Genomic DNA, 19,334 nt, shown 5'->3' on the forward strand with positions numbered 1-19,334 from the left:
CTATCCAATTTTATTCATATAACAATGTATTGTATTGTTATATACTGTATAGGAAGCTTAATAGAGAAATACAATCAAATACAATAATGTGGCCAATAAATACACACAAACGCTAAAAGTATTGTGTGAATAGCTAATGTGAACACGGGCAGCGGTTTTCATTGTACGTAATTCGCGAAATGTATTAGTTTCATATAAGGAAAGTGGAGGAAGGATTGCCCTTACTAAATATGGCGGTGTCTGGCGTCACCGCCAGAATAGGACTGCAGTCGCTTCCTCCGGATGAGAGTGAAGCCTCCGTGCCAGCAGTATCTTTAACCTTTGAACTCCTGAGTGTGCCAGTCCTCCGCCATATTGACTGTTGTCTTGACTGGAGGAGATAGAGAACATTTTGAGGTCCGACAAGAAACGAAAGTGTGCTCTTAAAATCATCGAAACTGGTGCAAACTTGGCCAAAGCGTATTATAAACACCGTCGCGATGGCAAGGAAGAAAAGCAAGCAGCAAGGGGTCGCCCAGAAGGAGCTTGTGCCTGGACAGCAGACCGTACCGAAGAGCCCAGTCTCTCCCGGCGATGCAGCTGGCGGTGGCGGGGGAGATGCTGGGTTGGATAGGCTGGCCACTACCAGGGCGAACCAGGTAGCTAGCAGCAAGCCAGTCGCTGCCTTTACACCGGGCTAGCTAGCCTCCGTGCTAATCCAGGCATCTTCTATTGTGCTTTTATTTTATATATAGCTGGAGATCCTGCAGAGGTGAAGTTAGTTGCATCCACTGGTTTGTGGGTTTCGGCGTTAATGTGGCATTCGTGGATGTAGAGCTTTACGTCGTTTGATCTGTAATTAAATAAATAAAGGGATACTTGGAGAGCAGATACGTTCACAGCAGGCGGCTTTAAAGCGGCGTGGCTAGCACTGCAGCCCGTTTCATCTGCCGGACAGGTGACCCTGGGTCTCGGACAGGTCGTCCCATTTCCAGCGTTTACAACTCCTCATCCGCCCAGCTACTGTTAGCCGTGAAGCTAGCGTGCTCTGCAAACGTGCTCCCTGCCTACACTTGATCGCATCCACCACCAGCTACTAGCCTACGAGCTAGGCACTTAGCTAGAACACATAGACAGAGAGCGGGTTGTCAATTAAGGGATAAAGCACTTGGACGTGTTTGTTTTACTATCTGACCGTGTCACATTAGTGGTGAATTTGTTTCCGTGCCATATTGCCGGAGTGTAACAGGAGGTTTAAGCCGAAAAGTTTAAGTTTTCAGGCAGTGAACTCATCAGCTAATGATGCTTCGCTATATCGTAGTAACATTAGCAATAGTTGAGGGGCAACAACAAACCTTTAAAAGGCGAGATGCTACACCGCGGATTGTGTCCTCACAAACCAGTTAACCTCACATCTAGTGCGATGTACTCGCACGTATCGATCGACCAGACCTGTCCATCTGTTCATCTTTCTTTTGTACTTAAATGCACTGTAACAGACCTCCACTGAATCCCATTATCGCGAATGCTGCAGTTTTCAGGTTTTTTGTTTGGAGTTAAACCTTTTAAATTGCAGGTTGTTCAGCATCACTTTTGCACGAAAATATTGTTGAGCAAAGTGTAACTTATAATCTTGCTGCTGAGTGTCTGTGCGTGCGTGCACACGTTATGAGTAGCAGGTGTTTGGAGACACGTGGAGGTTGTTTTGGTGACCATATTCCTGTATGTTTACATTCTATAAATTTGTCTTCTCAAGTGTTTCTAATGTTAATCTAATCTTATGGTGTTCTAATATATGATATGTATATATATATATATATATATAGTGACTGTCCTGTAAGGGGGTGGGGGTGGGGGGTATTCAATCAACAGTGAAGTAAAATATTCAGAGACACAACTGGACAAGTACAACAGTTTTGCCTCATGTTAGTCAATCAACAAAATCATGCATCACAGATAACAGCTTGAATCGTGATGATCGTATTAACTGCTGTATTAACGTATTAACTGCTGAACCTGTTTGTTCTCTCTTTCTCTACCCAGCCCATGCACACCTGCTGCCTCCTGTGCCATCGTGAATTCAAGGACTGGGGGGCGAGCTCTGTGAACGGACTCCCCGGCAGCCATGGGACGAAGCTGGCTGACGCCGTGCCCGCGCTCTCCCAGGCCTTATTGCGGGAGGCGCCGGGCCGTAAGCTTGCTGACGCCGTCCCCTCGCTGTCTCAGTCCCTGCTGGGAGAGGTGCCGCTGTGGATCTGTCAGAGCTGCTGCAAGAGTGTGGAAGAGGAGGAGAGGCGGAGCACACAGGACCAGCCAACGACGGTAAATAAAAAGGGACTGATTTGGGTCACATGTCTGGTTCTTTTTCACAACTTCTGTTCACCACTATTCTGTTGATTCCGTTCATTTTCTTGGGGGGGTTGTTTAGATCGTCACATCTCTAGTCATCATTTAGAGGGATGCCCATTTGCATGTGTTTACTGACTAAATAAATCGGCCTCTGTAAATATCAGCTTTCATTTGTATATAGTTTAGATTTAGATCTTTACTCGTATCTCTGCTGCAATGTAAGATTCTCTTTGTTTTCTTGGTTGTTTTGCAAATGCAAAGTATCTTATTTAAGTGAGACTGCAAGAGAACGTGGTGTTCATGATGTTTTGTTCTGTGGGGAATTTAATACATGCTTTCTAATGTATATGTCTGTCATTTAATATATCTTAATGCACCAATCAGTCCTCTGTTGTCCTGTTAGACTCCAGTTTGGTGCTGCTAGTGCCAAAATCTAAGCCTATGTAGATCGCCAGATGATTAATTAATTGAGTGGTGGTGTTTTTTTTTTTTGTTTTGTTTTTTTTTCCCAAATTCAGGGACCATTGTCACACTCTTCCTCCTGTAAGGCCCAGAGCTGTGGGAACGGTTACCCGGAGCAAAGTACTGTGGACTGGGACCCGAGTTCCTTCCTGTCAGCCCACAAACTGTCAGGTCTCTGGAACTCTGCCCACACCAACGGAGGGGATCACTGCAACCACAACACGTCTTCACACTCACAACAAGGTCAGTCATTTCAAGGTAAAACAAAAGTGTTTAGTAATAGTGACTGTAATCACTGAAAACAGCACAAACCTAAATTCTAGGCCGTGTCACGAGTTACACTTTTGGTAAATGGACACAAATTACGTTCAAATCAGAGACTCGACTGACTTGTTTGCTTGCTCATGCAGGAATAGATGGGTGATATATTTTGGGCCACTCTATTCAGCCGTTAGTCTACTACATTTTAAATCTACATCTCACTGCTTCCTTCTGGTTTCTGAGATCCTTAAATCTCACCATTGTCCAGGTTTGAATATTGTTTTGACGTAAGATTGACGACTATAAAATTAGTTGTCACAAAAATGGTACCTTTGTACCTTTGTACCTCTGTACCTTTATAATTACACGTGATCTTCATTTGAGAACTATTTTTCTGTTTCACATAAATGCAGTATTTGCCAAATATGCTGTAATCAGAGTAAATAACGAATATCAGATTAAATGTCGGTGTCAGGGACATGATTCGGTTAATATATTCACAACTCCACCAAAATCCTTAGAGCTGCAGAAACTATAAGGCTTAAGCCTTTTTGCCTGTTGCCTGTCAACTTCTCAGCCCAAGACATAAAATATGACCTTTTACTTAAATGTAAACAGTAAAATAGAAAATATGTATACCCACATCCAGCACAGTACAAATAACTACAGTGATAAACTTAAAATGGGAAAGTAACATTGAGTTTAACATTGTGCCTAATGAAGTGGCAAGTGAGTGCACCGATGTACCGATTAGGCACCTCCACCCCATAGCAATGACACTGCTTGATGGCGGAAGTCATCCCCAGCAGGATGCAGCCTGACAGAAACAAAACCAGTTCAGGAACAACTTTAAAAAAAAACTCACTAGATCCCAAACTTATCAAGTCTCTTTGTAACACGCCCGGAACAAGCCTGATCCACAGAGACCCCTCCCCTCAACCCACAGGACCCAGAGACCTCCACAATATTAGGAAGGTGGTCATAATGTTATGGCTGATCTGTATTTACACAACTGACCTCATGTTGACCTCATAAGTCGTTGAATTGAAATGCATTAAGTCACATCAGGAATTGCATTGCGATCAAATCATCACACGTTAAAATTTAATCAAGGTAATCCATAAAGCTGATTCTTAATCTATCATCTATTACCGTAAACCCGGAGTGTTCGCATGTTGCAACCGGGCAATCAAAGGGCGTAGCTCAGGTGCACGGCCCAGCTGTAAATAGACAACCTGAAAGATATGTCATTACCGCAGAACCGAATGTGAAAGTGAGCCACATTTGTCGCGTGCCTCCGGAAGGCAGGTGTTTACAGAATGAGCCACACAGCTGTGTTGACGGTGACTTTTGTCTGTTTTCTCGCCGTTCCCCGGCTTCCTTCAAATCACTCTGTGGAGTTTACCTGACGAGTAAATGCGGTCGCCTTTGTAGTTTAGCAGGGGACGCTGTCAAATCGCACTTAAACGAGAGTAAGTGAATGTATTCAAATGATGCGTGTGTGCTCGGTGAAGGCAGCTGTGCCCTTCTCGAATATGCAAAGTTCCTTGTGAAATGGCGTACGTGGTTTTCATTAATGCACAAAGAAAGGAAGAAGGGCGCTGACTGTGAATGGTGCCGTGATTAGATTTCATCAAACAAGTGTGTCTTGAAGATGTGAATCTGGCTACCTATTGAACATCATATACAGAAAATATTTGAAGTGTGCATTAAGTTACAGTGATGGTTCCAAAAATAGAAATGTTAAATAATTCAAATATCAACGTACCACTTACTCATTTTATTATGGTTAGAAGGAAGGGGTTTGTCCTTTAGGGCTAAAAATGTCTTCTGGTGCTTTCAAATAGTAGTGACAAACGATCAACCCCGGACAGTTAAACATGCCTAAACTTGCCTTCAAATAGAAGGCAAGTTTAGGCAAAAAAAAAACGTCAAAAAAAGTGAGCGTTGTACTGGCAAAATCGCAAGATTGATTTGAGTACATATCCCTGAGAGCTCTGAGACTCCCTGAGTACAGCAAAAATCTTTCCAGTTGTTCCTTTAAATCTTAACCTTTTCATTTTTTACTTTCAGCAGTAATCAGGGTCATAAATCAATCAAGGCTTGATCGTGGAGAGCATGGAAATCCTTCGAATCCATTCCCCTTTTTCAAACGTTTTTTTTTTTTTCTCCGCCTGCAGGTGTAATGGCAGGGTCAGCGTGTCATGAGAAACGAGGGCTTCATGAAGCGCCTGGCAAGTCGGCTAAAACGTCGGGGACCAAAGTGTGTCCCTACAGTCACCCGTCAACCCAGAATTCCAGTGGATCCTCTGCTGGGAACCCTCTGTCTACCTCAGCAGACCTTTGTAAGACCACTCCCAAGCACTTCAAGACCATGTGCCGTCGACCCACGCCACCAGGTACGCTCTCTTCATCTCTCAGGGCTCAGTAGCATTCTATTAAACCTGTATTGTAAAGTCACATTACCTGATTTTAAAACAGTTTTCTTAAAAAAAAAAAAAACAAAAAAAAACATTTCATTTATTGGTCAAACCTTTGCTTTTAAAGGGATACGCCCCCCTATGTGAAATTGAGTTTTAAATCGGTCCAGGCATTGCACTAATCTGGCAGCACAGCTGTTAGCTTGGCGTAGGCGCCTTAATGTGAAGTTGCCAATTAGCCAGTCGTTCACAAAAGTGATGAATGAAGTCAAGAATTTTCCTAATTACTTGTTCTGACCTGTACATTCAAATCCAGTATAAATGTCAATGCAATTAACACGAAGGGATCACCTAGGGCAAATATAGACTTGGGACTATATTCTGATAAAGCACCACTCCCACGCACAAAGACACCACGCAGCACCTGAAAACCCGCAGCTTCCGTCGACACACCGGTGTGACTGGTTTTCATGTTCTGCATATTAGGACAATGCCTGGACCGATTTCAAAATGCCCTTTCTCACTTATCCAACTCTGAGGAATACAATGAGTGACTAAATTTCACATGGCAGTGGTGTGTCCCTTTAAATAGAACTTCTCTCTTATTTTTATTGCTTTATTATTATTGAGCCCTTGTGAGTGAGTTTGTTCTGTACATTTAACCCACCTATTTGTACAAACAGAGAGTAGTGACTACTCTCAGATCAGTGGGCAGTCATGCTCATGGCGCCTGCACAGTTATTTGAGGGTTTAGATCAGAGCTGGATAATTCATTTCTACAGGGGGCCACATGAAAAATCTGAACTGCGTTGGAGGGCCGAACCAACGATGACTTGAACTTAATTCTGCTCAATATGAATTTTCTCCCGTTGTTATTTAATAATAATAATAATTAATGTTTAATAGATAGCAAGAAGCTGTCACAATCATACTTTTTGAAGAACGCAGATTCTAACAGCGTCCCATGTAAATAATATATCAAGGCTTTTCAGAATAAAAGCAACACTGTTGTATTGCATGCACAGCATAAATACTTGTGTTTCATTTGTGTTTGTGACTAATATACCGCGGGCCAGACATGGATGCCCAAAGGGAAATATGTGGCCCGTGGGCTGTAAAAAGGCCGAGGTCTGGTTTAGCTGTTTGCTCGAGGTACCTCAGGTCTGGACGTTGAAGGGATTCAAACTCATATCTTCTTCTTCTCCGCCACTGCAGCCAAGATGTTAATGGCAAATTGACTACTTAGCCTTTGTGTTGCCTTTGTAGCCTTTGTGTTGATCCGTGTTTGTCATTCCCCAGGTGAAGCCTTCCATCCCAGCGACCACCATCAACACACAGATTTGTCGGTACCCCCCAACAGTCCCACCGGCCTGTCCTCCCAGCATTCCTCCCTCCTGCCCCCAAAGCCGAACTCCGGGCAGCACGGCCACGTAACGTCCTCCTCTTCCTGTGGCACCGGCGCAGCAGCTCACGCTCCCTTCTCCCCGCTGGTACCGAACCTCCACTGCCCCACGGCCAAACTCAACTCCCCGAGTCCAGACAGCCCGACGTCCGTTCACAAGCCAAGCCCGTGCAAAAACTCCCACATTCCCGCCGTGAACACTCAACACAGCAAACTGGGCACGTCCGTCATGGGCTGCAACCATTCTTGTAATGGACATAATCCAGGAACAGTGGCCACTTCCAATGTAGGGCACCTACCAGCTGGGGCCTGCAGGTTAGTATTAATTAAAATCTCTCGACTCTCTTGAGACTCTCTATCGCTGAGTGCATTTAAAATACAAACGCCTCCTGGGGGATTCATATCAATATTTTCTTTTTTTGTAGGGATCAAGCATGTAAGGGGCACAAAGTGACTAATGGGACATTATGCCACCCTTCGTCTGAGCTGGAAGAGGGAGATGATGAAGACAGCAGCTCTGAGAGGAGCTCTTGTGCCTCCTCTTCCACAAACCAGAAGGATGGGAAGTACTGCGATTGCTGCTACTGCGAGTTCTTTGGACACAATGCGGTACTTTGAAACTTTTTGACGTAGCACCTTTCAAAGTATTGGTCAAGAGTTCCATTGAGTTTCTATGATGTACTAACATAATCCGTTCATAAAAGCTCAAATAGCGAAATAGTGACGTCAACATTGTCATTTACTCTTTGGCCGCAGCCTCCAGCGGCACCGACTAGTCGAAACTACGCCGAGATCAGAGAGAAGCTTCGCTCGCGCCTGACCCGCCGCAAAGAGGAGCTGCCTCAGCGCCAAGACTCGGAACTGACTGTAGCCGGCGCCATTGACAACCGGGACGTGGACGAGCTGCTAGACTTCATAAACAGTTCCGAGCCCAAACCTGTCAACAGTGCCAAGGCTGCCAAGAGGGCTCGACACAAACAGAAGAAGAAGGTGTGGTAGTTTTAGAAACTGCGATTCCATAACAAATGTGAATTTGCATAATTTCTTTAAACGTTTTTCATACTTTAATGGAGAAATTACTGTGAATTTGTCAATACAGTTTTCATTTTACAAAAGAAAGCCAACATTTTCTGAAGGTAAATCCAAATGTTTCTTAAAAGCTCTGCAAGATCTCGGCAACGAGGACTAAAATGTCATTGCGATCAGTAGTGGGAACTTGTAAACACTTAAACTAGATTAGATGCATGCGCTGATTCCAGTGAGCCCTTGTGGGAAGTTGGGTAGTATGTGCGGGACTGTGACCTTAATATACTGTAAAGTGGTAACAAAAAAGGTTAATACTCTGTATCAGGAATGTAAAGAGATGACAATTTTGGCTGTGATGGATTGTCAGAACGTATATTAATAATATATGGTGCAATAGATAATGCTGCTAATTGATTACCATAGTACATTTTGTGTATTTATATATAGATATATATTCACTTTCCTTCCTGTACCTGTCTGTCGTAGGAAAAAGCTCAGCAGGGCAACATGGGTGCTGCAGGCAGCGACCCCAACTCCAATCCATCCGAGTCCGTCGACGAGCCCCTCCCCGATGGTTCGGAGGCCAGCCGGCTACTGGACTGGCCTCAGCTGGAACTCGAGCGCGTCAACAGTTTCCTCACAAGTCGGCTAGAAGAGATTAAGAACACCATCAAAGACTCGATCCGGGCCTCGTTTAGCATGTATGACCTCAACCTGGACGTCAACGACTTCCCGAAGAAGGCCGCCACGTTGGAGGGAAACCACTTACTGTCCCATCTCAACGGTTCCTCCGACTTGCAGCAGATAGACCTCGACCTCTCTCCCCTTTCGCTGGGAACCTTTAAGAGCCACCTGGACCTGGTTAACGGATGGGAGGACACGACAGTGGCTCCGTCTCCTAATAACACCACCAACAACAACACCACCACCACCACCACCACCACCGGGTCAGGGCTCTGCGCTGCTTCCAAGGACGTCCAGCGGTTGCACACTACCCCCAGCCTCTCCAAGCTCATAAGAGTTCGCTCCCCAGAAAGATGCACTTCTGCCGGATCGGACAGTTTGCCACAGGTGCCAGCCCAAGCCACGGCTAAATCGAAAGAGGACGCCCCCGATCCCAAGAATGCAACCGTTGGGAACGGTGGTACAAAGTCAAAGAAGAATAAAAAGCAGCAGCAGCCGCCGAGACAAGAGCAATCTGTGTCAGAGCAAAGTACCAACAAACCAACCAAAGCTGCCTCTGTGAGTGAAACACAGAAAACCAGTGAGTGTAAAGAAACGGCGTCTAATGGCTCAAAGTCTGGGAGCAAACAGCCTCAGCACTCTGCAGACAGCCAGAAAAATGGTCCTAAGAGAGCTGAGGAGGGCAGGTCGTCCAAGCACGCGACGAATGGAGCTAATGGCGGCCCCTTGAGTTCGCAGAGGGGGAAAGGCGAAGCGGAGACGCGGGGAGTTCGGTCTGAGCTGGATTCAGAAAGCAGGATTCATCCCACTGTTCAGACAAACGGGCAGCAACAGCAGCAATCCAAGGGGAAAAATAAGAAGAACAAAAACAAGGGGGAGAAGTCCAGCAGTGCTATAGGTACAGGAGACTAATTACAACACTGCACACAGTTTGAACTGTTTCACAGTGTTTAGTGTTAGCGTTTTCAATTTTTTCTCAATGTTTTCATTTCTTAGATGATGTATTCCTGCCTAAAGACGTGGATCCAACAGAAATGGATGAGATTGATCGGGAAGTTGAATACTTCAAAAGGTAACCTCAACACAGCTTTGTATTTAAACGATTGATTTAAGATTTAAACGCTTCTCTGAAATTGTGTTTATTCATTTATTTTCTTGTCCGTGTTCGCTCCCCGTAGGTTTTGCCTCGATTCTGCGAAGCAAACTCGCCAGAAGGTAGCAGTGAATTGGTCCAACTTCAGCCTCAAAAAGGTTCCTTCCAATGCAGCTCAATAACTTGGACGAGTGCCAGAGAAACGAACTTCACACCACAAACTCTTTCAGTAGAGCCCTGTTCGGCCCGAGGCCTTCTCTCATTCCCAGTTTTCTTCTCTTCCTCACTTAAGCCAAGGGACCCTGGTTCAAAAATCATACTCTCCATTCAGAAAGACTGAAACATAACTTGTGGCTTATAAGCCGGGGATCACTCTCAAGGCCAACTCTACCCTTTGCTATTATTGTTCACTAAATGAGATGCAAAAATGGAGAAAAAAAAGTCTGTTGAATCAACTGCATCCATGTGCTTACGTATGTAGTATGTAAACGATTACCTTACATGAAATAAATGTTTTTATCACAAATCTGAGACATTTTAACGTTGTTAAACGTCTGAATTCCAATCGGTTTAATTTGAATCTCGTCACACATTACTTTTTCTAGTTTACGACGCACTACACTAGTACCAGTAGACACTAGAGAGCATTTGTCTTCTATTCTGCAACTGTCAAAAAGGACCACGAGATAACATTTTAACTGAATTGTGAGGAAACCCACGGGTGCCCTTTTCTTCTGCAGGGGAGACTGGGGACAACAGTTGTGTTGGTTTTACTTGCAAGTAGGCTGCAGTGCATCTGGTGGGTGTTCAAGGCATTGACGTGCATTATTTGCCTCAAATTTGAACGATGATCATCAAATTATTTATGAATCAATGATAGGAAAACAATGAACAGCTTCCAACTGTACTGTTATGTCAGGGGATTATGTCAAAAACAATCCTGGACAGACAGCAGCAACACTAACAATTTGCAAATTTATTTATTAAGTTATTTAAAGAAAAACAAACAAAAAAAAACACCAATCAAGCACCCCTCCAAACACATCCCTACGCATGGTGGGCAAGGCAGAAAAAGTTACTGCTGTCGTGTTAAGTTAAATATGTGTGTCGCTTCAGTGTCTGTATCTTAAATATACAATCTGCCGTCTGTAGAAAGAAAATCTGTCATTATGATTTTCTTGATCCTTTCAACCCCTACACCCCAGCTGAGATAGGTAACACCAGTGTGCAAAGGTCATTTTAACATCCATGACACCTTGTTTGACGCAGTTAATTTGGATGCTTGTACATACCGAGTGAATATTTTTGGCCCTTTTGAGCCGTTGTCACGCGTTTCAGAGGTTTGTGTGTGTAATACATTTTCCACCAAACTACTCTTTCCCCTGTACTGTGACCTCGGTGGCATCCTCCACCTCCGCTAACCTACACAAAGCTTATCTATTGATGACAAATACCACAGAAGAGACCTTTGGGGATCCCAGTCCTTGGGTTTTTACACCAGTGTCGATGTTTTAGCTGATGGCTTTCAATGAGTTGGATTTTGTTTTTTGAGATTTTGTTTGAACACAACATCTCTGATGCTTTCCAGGTTATATTCAATTAGATAAGAGTATCTTAATGTTTCGAATGTAGATTTATACTATACCGATAATAGCCAAGTGTATGTTGGCTTGTTTCTTTTTTTTTTGTTTGTTTTGTTTTGTTTTTTAAATTCACTTTTGATACTGTGAAAAATCTTTCGCCGGAAAGATTAAAACAATACAGTTTTGACAAAAAAAAGTTTAGTGTGGTGTTTGCTTTCTGAGTTCGTATTTTCGGTTTGGTTTCCATTGTGTTGACTGTCCGACGCAAGATTACCGCAGTGAACGCAACGTATCGACAAGGTTTGACCCTCGCAGCGTTCCGTACAGACTCAAAGCTACGACTGTTGTGTGTAAACATGTGGTTTAGATAGAGTCGTTGTATTTTATAGCAAATATATTTTATTATTGACGTCCTTGGTAGACTAATAAGAAAACGTTTGCGTGTTCGTGAATAACATGGAGACCGAAAATCGGCCCAAAAAGGTAAGTTTGGCTCATGTTATCCTTAATGCTAATAAGATGCTAACCATAGCTAGTCGAGCCTTAGCTAATATCCTTTTAGTTTAGGAAGCCATCTAATCCACTATAATTCGAAATTGTTGGAACATTCGGCACATGCCTTTAAACCAACGTACTTGAGCAACGGGGAATTCAATTAAATGATAAATGCGGACGTGAATCGTGTGCATTGTAGCTCCACGATTAGCATTAGCTACAGCGTATTGAGGCAACGTCCGTGGTAAATACGTAGAAGTGACGTTACAGAAAATCTAGCACACCTGATGAAAATGTCCAAACCTGCTTTTGTGTCGCTTCAATTTAACAGTATCACGCATAGGTGAATACACAGCGTCTATAAAAAGCGCACTTGATCTACGTCCTGCATGGATCTTGTGTTCTGGATGATAAAAATGTGACCAGACTTCTGAAATGAAATCCGGGAACAGTTACAGCTCGGAGATAAAAATAAATAAATAAAAACAATAAATTTAAATGTTATCAAGACATTCAAAACGGAGAATGTCCCCACAAAATGGGGACGTCTGGTCAATGGACTCCTGCAAGGCGATGTGTTATTTCCAGTCTCAATGAACGGCTTGTGAAATGCTAAAAGTTCATCACAGGAAGTTTAAAAGTGAAGACTTGGTGGAATAAAAATAAGTCCATGAGTTATATCAGCACAAGGTTCTAGTGTGTGCACATAAATAACATACAGAACAGTAAATATAAGGTGATAGTTTCATACCATTTAAATGCATGGTTTGCACAGGAAAGCCTGAATATATCTACTGCTTCAGAATCTCTTTAGTATTCTGCACGGTTGATTTCTTTCAAAAGACTGGTTATATCTGGAGAGCCTTCTAACCTCTCTGTAGAGGGGGCAAAAACACAGATGAGTTAATAAGGTGCTGATAATAAGTATGTGTCTGTGTGCAGCGATCCCTTGAGGAGGATGAAAAGTCGGGCTCAGAAGGATCAGAGGACGATGACTATGTACCATATGTTCCGGTCAAAATCAGAAAGCAGCAGATGGTAAGTTTGTCCAATGTAGAAATCTAAAGTCATGCAACAATAAAATCTTGAAAGTTTGTAGCAGCTAACACTGATGTGATATGATGTGGATCTGTGATACTGGATCAACATTAAATGCACTTTCCTATATAATTTGAATTGTTAATTATGCTTTTTTTATTTCACATTTGAGTTGTGATGTTTCCACAGACAGACACTTTAAAAACATTGTCTTTTAGGGCTGAGATAGTCAAGTCCATGTACACACACATCGTCAGTGGAAAAAAACTTTAACTTAAAATGTTCAGTTTATGTTGAAACAGAAAGGTGGAAATTCAGCTGTATGGTCATATAGGAGGATCTGATTTGCGGTGTTGCTAAAGGGGACTGAATTAAACACAAAGGTGTCTCTACTATTTAGTCTAGCGCACTGACAAAAGTGAGGCTACCATAAAAATAGAAGCGTGTCGGTACGATACGATTTAATAGCACTACAAACCACAGCCTCCGATATGAAAACACAGTTGAATCAACAGCTTTCTCAGTTTTTTTAAACAAATGCTAACCGCCACAGCCGTCATGAAACTAAGATTTAGTGCAGGAGTGTTATATTAGACCTCATTTGTTTTCACTAGTCAACCAAAAATAATCGCAAATAAACGTATTTTCACTAAATAAACTAATATCATCCTAAAAGCTTTATGATTCCTTTTTAAAGACAATTAGCCAATCGCTACATATTAATATTTAGTTCACTTTAACACATTTTCCTCACAGCTACAGAAGATGTTGCGCCTGCGAGGGAAGGCAGTGGACGAGGAGCAGAAAGACAGCGGGGAGGAGCAGCGAGATGAGGACGAGGGTCTTGGTCCACGCTCCAATGTCAGTCTCCTCGACCAGCATCAGCACCTCAAGGAAAAGGCAGAAGGTATCCCTCTCAAAGCGAACGCGCTCTGTGTCACGAGGGTTGCTTGTTTAATTCTTTCCACCTTATTTAACGTGACCGTATGGATTCTGTAATCTCTCACCCGCTTTATGTCTCCAGCCCGTAAGGAGTCGGCCAAGGAGAAGCAGCTGAAAGAGGAGGAGAAGATTCTTGAGAGCGTTGCAGAGGGCAGAGGTAAAGTTATAGTATTGTACCTTTAGAAGTCATGTTGAATTATTAATCACATTAATAATGTTATAGAAGGTGAAAACTTATTGTGGCAACTTTTATTTTCCTACTGTCAGCTCTGATGTCGGTCAAGGAAATGGCCAAAGGTATCATATACGACGATCCCATAAAAACAAGGTATGTTCTTGATTACTCGATTATTGGGTACAATGTTTTAACTGCGTAGTCGTTACTGTCCTTATCATTTTATTTAATCTTAATCATCTTTACAGCTGGAAGGCACCACGCTACATACTGAACATGCCAGACACCAGGAACGAACGCGTCAGGAAGAAGTTTCACATCCTGGTTGACGGAGACGGCATCCCTCCTCCAATCAAAAGCTTCAGGGAGATGAAGTTTCCACCAGGTGACGCTACGCTCCGCGTCCAGATCTCCAACACAGAGCTCTGTGTGGCCTTTAGTCGTCCAGCCACTAACATACATCTTTACCGTTTTGCAGCGATTCTGAAAGGCTTAAAAAAGAAGGGAATCGTCCACCCAACACCAATCCAAATCCAAGGAATTCCTACAGTGTAAGTGCATGATATTGAACTAGAATACACCGATCAGGCGTAACATTATGACCATTATTGCTAATATTGCGGAGGGTGTCCTCTGTGGATCATCCCACTGATACTTAAACACTTTGGGATCTAGTGAACTTGAAGGCCAGGTCAACGCCTTAATGTTTTTTGATTTGTCATCGCTATGGGGTGGGGGGTGTCTGGTCCGATCTAAGCGGGTGCTACATGTCTAAGTAACATCCACACAAAAACCAGGTTTAAAAGTTTCCCAGCAGAACGCGGTATCGTCTCCTGTCAGTGGTCATAATGTTGTGGCCTGACGGGTGTATGTAATTTGTGTTGTGTACTGTACATGCAAACCGTTTATATACTAACACTGGCTGTTTGTAGTCTGTCGGGACGAGACATGATTGGCATCGCCTTCACGGGATCCGGAAAGACTCTGGTCTTCACTCTGCCCATCATCATGTTCTCCCTGGAGCAGGAGAAAAGGCTGCCCTTCTTTAAGAGAGAGGGACCGTACGGGCTCATCATCTGTCCTTCAGTAAGACACACAGCATTAACTTATTTCATATTTGATACAGCTTAAAATACGTCACAAAATCTGCTTGATCGGGATTGTAGTGTTTGGTAAATTGTCATTCTTGTGCGTTTAAGATAAATATTTTATACGAAAAAAAGTTTTGATGCTGGGAAAGATCATTAAATCTTCACATTTTGCTCTTCAGATACGTTGTTGTAGTTGCGAGAAACTTTCCCTTCTCATGCTCATGCCTCCCTAAAGCGGCTAATCTGATTTCATTACCCCTCACTTTATTCCAGCGAGAGTTGGCGAGGCAGACACATGGCATCATCGAGTATTACTGCAAGCTGCTGGAGGAGGAAGGGGCTCCTCAGCTGCGCACTGCCCTCTGCATCGGAGGAATGTCTGTCAAGGAGCAGATGGAGGTCGTAAAACAGTAAGCGAGATTGACGGCCTGAGCGGAGTTCGCGCGGAATGTCATTCCGAACTAGCGTCGGGCAAATCTTTGCACGGTTCACCTACATCATTCGGAGATGAGCAAAATGGGAGAAGATGAAGTGCTCCCGTCCCAGTGGTTTGCAGCGTTGCCGCATGCAGCAAAAAAATAAATAAAAAAAAGTACTTTATTTCACGGGCTTCATTTTCTCCCTGACTCTTTATGTCCTCTTGGTTACAGTGGTGTCCACATGATGGTCGCCACCCCTGGGAGATTGATGGACTTGCTGCAGAAGAAGATGGTGAGCCTTGATATATGCCGCTACTTGGCTCTGGATGAAGCTGACAGGATGATCGACATGGGTTTTGAGGAAGACATCAGGACCATTTTCTCCTATTTCAAGGTGAGGCACTGATGTGTGGCATTAGCTCTAAATAATCATATAAGTAGAGATTCCAGCTTCCGCCTTTTTACGTGAGCATAAAATAAATGATGATGAGTATTCTCCCCAAATAAGTGGTATTTCCCCCCCCCTCCCCTTTTATCAACTTTTATGACACTGAATTAATATATTAGAAGAACCTAACCACCAGTCAGACCCACGTTTCCACGTCAATTCAAGACTCCTTCCTCTTTTCAGATAAACTTCCCTCGCGTAATCTCGTCACGTCGTCCGATGTTGATGCATTTGTTCCAGCCGCAGTGAAATTATCTGGTCAAGCGTTCGGATGAAGGCTCCTTCTCATCGGCCAATTTGTTCCGACCGCTCGTGTGACGCGTCTTCGTTCTGATTGGGCTGTTTTGTTGTTGCGGCGTAAACGTAGGAAAAGAGCGAGAGTTCTGTGTGGTTGCCGTCGCCTCCATCAGACAAGTACCTTCGCACAAAGTCGGTCTGACAAGGCCGAGCCGGACAGCACCAGCCGTTAATTCACGTAGGCTGCTCACTAGATGATTTAAAGCCTGCGTCGGCACCTAAGTGCCAACATAAATCCCTTTATTATCTTGTTTGACAAACTCGCGCCCTAGCGAGAAATCCTTGGGCCTTCCTGCAGAGTTTACCACAGCAATGTCATGTTGACATTTTTGGACCTTGTCTCGAATTTTTTATCAAATCCATCCATGAAATCGACTCCTCGGTGCAATTAGAGAAGCCAAAATCACACGACCTTATTGCGAACCGATGTACCCGCCACGGGCCAAGTAGTTTGTCTGTCAGCTGCTGCACTCAATCAGATGAGAATAAACTTGACTTAACCCTTTTGTTTCCTCGTCTAGGGACAAAGGCAAACCCTGCTCTTCAGCGCCACCATGCCCAAGAAGATCCAGAACTTTGCCAAGAGCGCGCTCGTCAAGCCGATCACTATTAACGTGGGCAGGGCCGGAGCTGCCAGCTTGGATGTCATCCAGGTACGTGTGTTTTTTTTTTTACGCTGAGGCTTCGTCACTTGTGGGGAAGTAGATCGAGGAGTCGCGTCAGAATGAGAATGAGCTAAACCTTTTCTGTGCGTGTGCAGGAAGTGGAGTACGTCAAAGAGGAGGCCAAGATGGTGTACCTCCTGGAGTGTCTCCAGAAAACACCACCTCCAGTCAGTATTTATCATGACTCATCGTGCATCATCTTGTGACACGGACGTACCTAAAATACATTAAACCGAACGTGCTCCGAATCCTCCTCCGTTGCGACAGGTGCTGCTGTTCGCTGAGAAGAAGGCTGACGTCGATGCCATCCACGAGTACCTGCTGCTTAAAGGAGTAGAGGCAGTGGCTATACACGGAGGAAAAGGTTTGCAGAACTCTCTTCTAAGCATCAGTATATATCAACAAATAAATACACTGTAATGTTACAAGGAGACGGTCCCTGTTTGATGTAGTTACTCATCATTGCCACTAGATGTCCCCCTTTCTGCAGCTGTCACCATTGCAACTTCACTTTATATGAGTGTTTCTATTTTATATTATATTGTTATGTGTAAGTGATATTTGTTGATTTTTCTTTTTCAGACCAGGAAGAAAGAACAAAAGCCATAGAAGCATTCAAAGAAGGAAAGAAGGACGTCTTGGTCGCCACAGATGTCGCCTCCAAGGGTCTGGACTTTCCGGCTATTCAGCACGTAGTGAACTACGACATGCCTGAGGAGATAGAAAACTATGGTAGGAGTACAAATATACGTATATACACAGCTTTTCCACCTTAAATTTGTTCATTTATTTTTTTTAACCACGTGGCCAATATTTCAGTCCATAGAATTGGAAGAACGGGACGATCGGGCAAGACTGGCATTGCCACAACGTTCATCAACAAAGGCTGCGGTAAGGAAACGTCAGGACTCATTAGTGTGATAATCGTGTGGGGGATAGCATTCCACCTTCAACGCTGTAATGCAGACCTAATAAAACATGGCGGTATTTCCACGAGATTTCATAAGACCCTGACAGTTTTTGTATTTTATTTATTCTTTTTCTTTCCCCTTGGAAAGAAATAGCAGCATCCTGTCCAGCTCATGGACATGAATGCTAAACATGATGTCATTTAGGTGTAAGGTTAATTAAAATATTCAGCCAATAAATCCTAATTTATAGTACACAGTTCACTTTTAATTTAACTTTGCTAGGTAGCACTTATAAAGTTAAGCTAATTCACCTGAAGTCTGGAGGCAGTTTCTCTTTTAAATAATTATAGATCTCCACGGTCTGAAAATCGACTTTTAAAAAAAAGTGCCTGTAGTGTAAATTTTTATTAGTGAACAACACAGATAGCTTCTCAAGCTGCGTGAGTTGTCCATCAGGTTAAATTAGTACAGAACAGGTGAGCGACCGGTGTGTGTGTGTTTGCGTGTGTGTGTGTGTGTGTGTGTGTAGACTCTGGGGGGAGGAGAGGGGAGGGAGGTAGTGATGCTTTCAGGTGCAATAGGAAAAACAACACAAGGGCAATGTTGTTTGAAACGTGCAAAAGTGCTGTATATCCGATTCAAAATGGAACAAATTTGACCCTGGCAGGCTGCCATAGTATTAACACTATATGTGAAAACCCTGTGGTAATAATATAAACCCTCTGGAAAAACTGCACATACTTATTACAGTCTGTTGGGGACATAGGGCTGAAATACACAGAAACTTTCTTCTTTCTACAGCCACAAATGTGTTATTTAATAGTTGGTGCTTTGGTTGAGTGAGCTTCAGTTTCTTTACAATGTGCTGGAGAGAATTTAGCTTGTTGAATGGCAGCAAGTTAATAGGAAGTGTACATCTTTCCCAACAGACGAGTCCGTGCTGATGGATCTGAAAGCTCTGCTCGTGGAAGCCAAGCAGAAGGTTCCCCCGGTCCTCCAGGTCCTCCAGACGGGAGACGAGACCATGCTGGACATCGGGGGTGAGTCGCTCGCAGAGATCTCTGCTTCTGATATGTGCTCACTTGTCATCAGTCGCTCTATAAATACTTATGATTTCATTTTGATTCTGATGGTTCTCACCTCAGCTTTACAGAAATGAGGCAGAGGCTTCCTGAATAATCTGTTCTGACGTATGTGGTTCTTGTCTTTAAACAGGGGAGCGGGGCTGCACGTTCTGCGGTGGTCTCGGTCATCGTATCACAGACTGCCCCAAGCTGGAGGCCATGCAGACCAAGCAGGTCACCAACATCGGACGCAAAGACTACCTGGCTCATAGCTCGATGGACTTTTAAAGGCTTTATCAGAGGCAAGATTCTCGGCAGCTAGACGGAACTAAGAGACATTTCTGAAGAAACTGTGCAGCTGCGTGTCACTCCCTGAAGGAAGTGTGCTCAGTTATCACCTCAGATAGTTTTCCGATCTGTTAGACGATTGCGGACCTTTGTATGAAACCTTTTTATGCACCAGTTGTAAATAAAACCACTATATTTGTTATTGATCTGATGTGCTACTCTCTGGTGAGAGGTGTTGCGTT

The 19,334-nt window shown here is 43.6% G+C and overlaps 2 protein-coding genes across 3 annotated transcripts; both read left to right on the forward strand.

The window, feature by feature from the left end:
- The first annotated feature begins 337 nt into the window (after window positions 1-337).
- Window positions 338-10,207, forward strand: fam193b (family with sequence similarity 193 member B). 2 transcript variants are annotated; one of them, XM_047585591.1, is made up of 10 exons: window positions 338-638; window positions 2,023-2,301; window positions 2,877-3,033; window positions 5,232-5,450; window positions 6,771-7,188; window positions 7,299-7,482; window positions 7,630-7,863; window positions 8,386-9,481; window positions 9,580-9,655; window positions 9,762-10,207. In XM_047585591.1, exons 1-10 carry the CDS (start codon window positions 480-482, stop codon window positions 9,856-9,858), a joined length of 2,919 nt encoding a protein of 972 aa, XP_047441547.1. In that variant the 5' UTR covers window positions 338-479; the 3' UTR covers window positions 9,859-10,207. The 2 variants fall into 2 exon arrangements, with proteins under 2 accessions (XP_047441547.1, XP_047441546.1); XM_047585590.1 differs by having other exon boundaries at window positions 339-638; window positions 2,847-3,033.
- Window positions 10,208-11,562: 1,355 nt separating this feature from the next.
- LOC125008383 (probable ATP-dependent RNA helicase DDX41) lies at window positions 11,563-19,303 on the forward strand. The gene is made up of 17 exons (XM_047585599.1): window positions 11,563-11,742; window positions 12,697-12,792; window positions 13,549-13,699; window positions 13,817-13,891; window positions 14,002-14,062; window positions 14,158-14,294; window positions 14,388-14,460; window positions 14,842-14,995; window positions 15,274-15,410; window positions 15,651-15,813; window positions 16,686-16,817; window positions 16,925-16,996; window positions 17,097-17,193; window positions 17,412-17,561; window positions 17,649-17,720; window positions 18,670-18,780; window positions 18,956-19,303. The coding sequence occupies exons 1-17, from the start codon at window positions 11,716-11,718 to the stop codon at window positions 19,090-19,092; spliced, it is 1,845 nt and encodes a 614-aa protein (XP_047441555.1). The 5' UTR covers window positions 11,563-11,715; the 3' UTR covers window positions 19,093-19,303.
- The last annotated feature ends 31 nt before the right edge of the window (window positions 19,304-19,334 follow it).

Source organism: Mugil cephalus, chromosome 5 (genome assembly GCF_022458985.1).
Source record: "Mugil cephalus isolate CIBA_MC_2020 chromosome 5, CIBA_Mcephalus_1.1, whole genome shotgun sequence".
Classification (NCBI taxonomy): Eukaryota; Metazoa; Chordata; class Actinopteri; order Mugiliformes; family Mugilidae; genus Mugil; species Mugil cephalus.

What these genes read in the sequence shown, in the direction of transcription:
- fam193b (XM_047585590.1), top strand. Translation starts at nt 480, where the DNA reads ATGGCAAGGAAGAAAAGCAAGCAGCAAGGGGTCGCCCAGAAGGAGCTT. An exon ending in CCGTCGACCCACGCCACCAG is followed by an intron (nt 5,451 to 6,770) that starts GTACGCTCTCTT and finishes GTCATTCCCCAG; the next exon opens with GTGAAGCCTTCCATCCCAGC. An exon ending in GAAGTCCAGCAGTGCTATAG is followed by an intron (nt 9,482 to 9,579) that starts GTACAGGAGACT and finishes TTCATTTCTTAG; the next exon opens with ATGATGTATTCCTGCCTAAA.
- LOC125008383 (XM_047585599.1), top strand. Translation starts at nt 11,716, where the DNA reads ATGGAGACCGAAAATCGGCCCAAAAAG. An exon ending in GGAGATGAAGTTTCCACCAG is followed by an intron (nt 14,295 to 14,387) that starts GTGACGCTACGC and finishes ACCGTTTTGCAG; the next exon opens with CGATTCTGAAAGGCTTAAAA. An exon ending in GGCTATACACGGAGGAAAAG is followed by an intron (nt 17,194 to 17,411) that starts GTTTGCAGAACT and finishes TTTCTTTTTCAG; the next exon opens with ACCAGGAAGAAAGAACAAAA.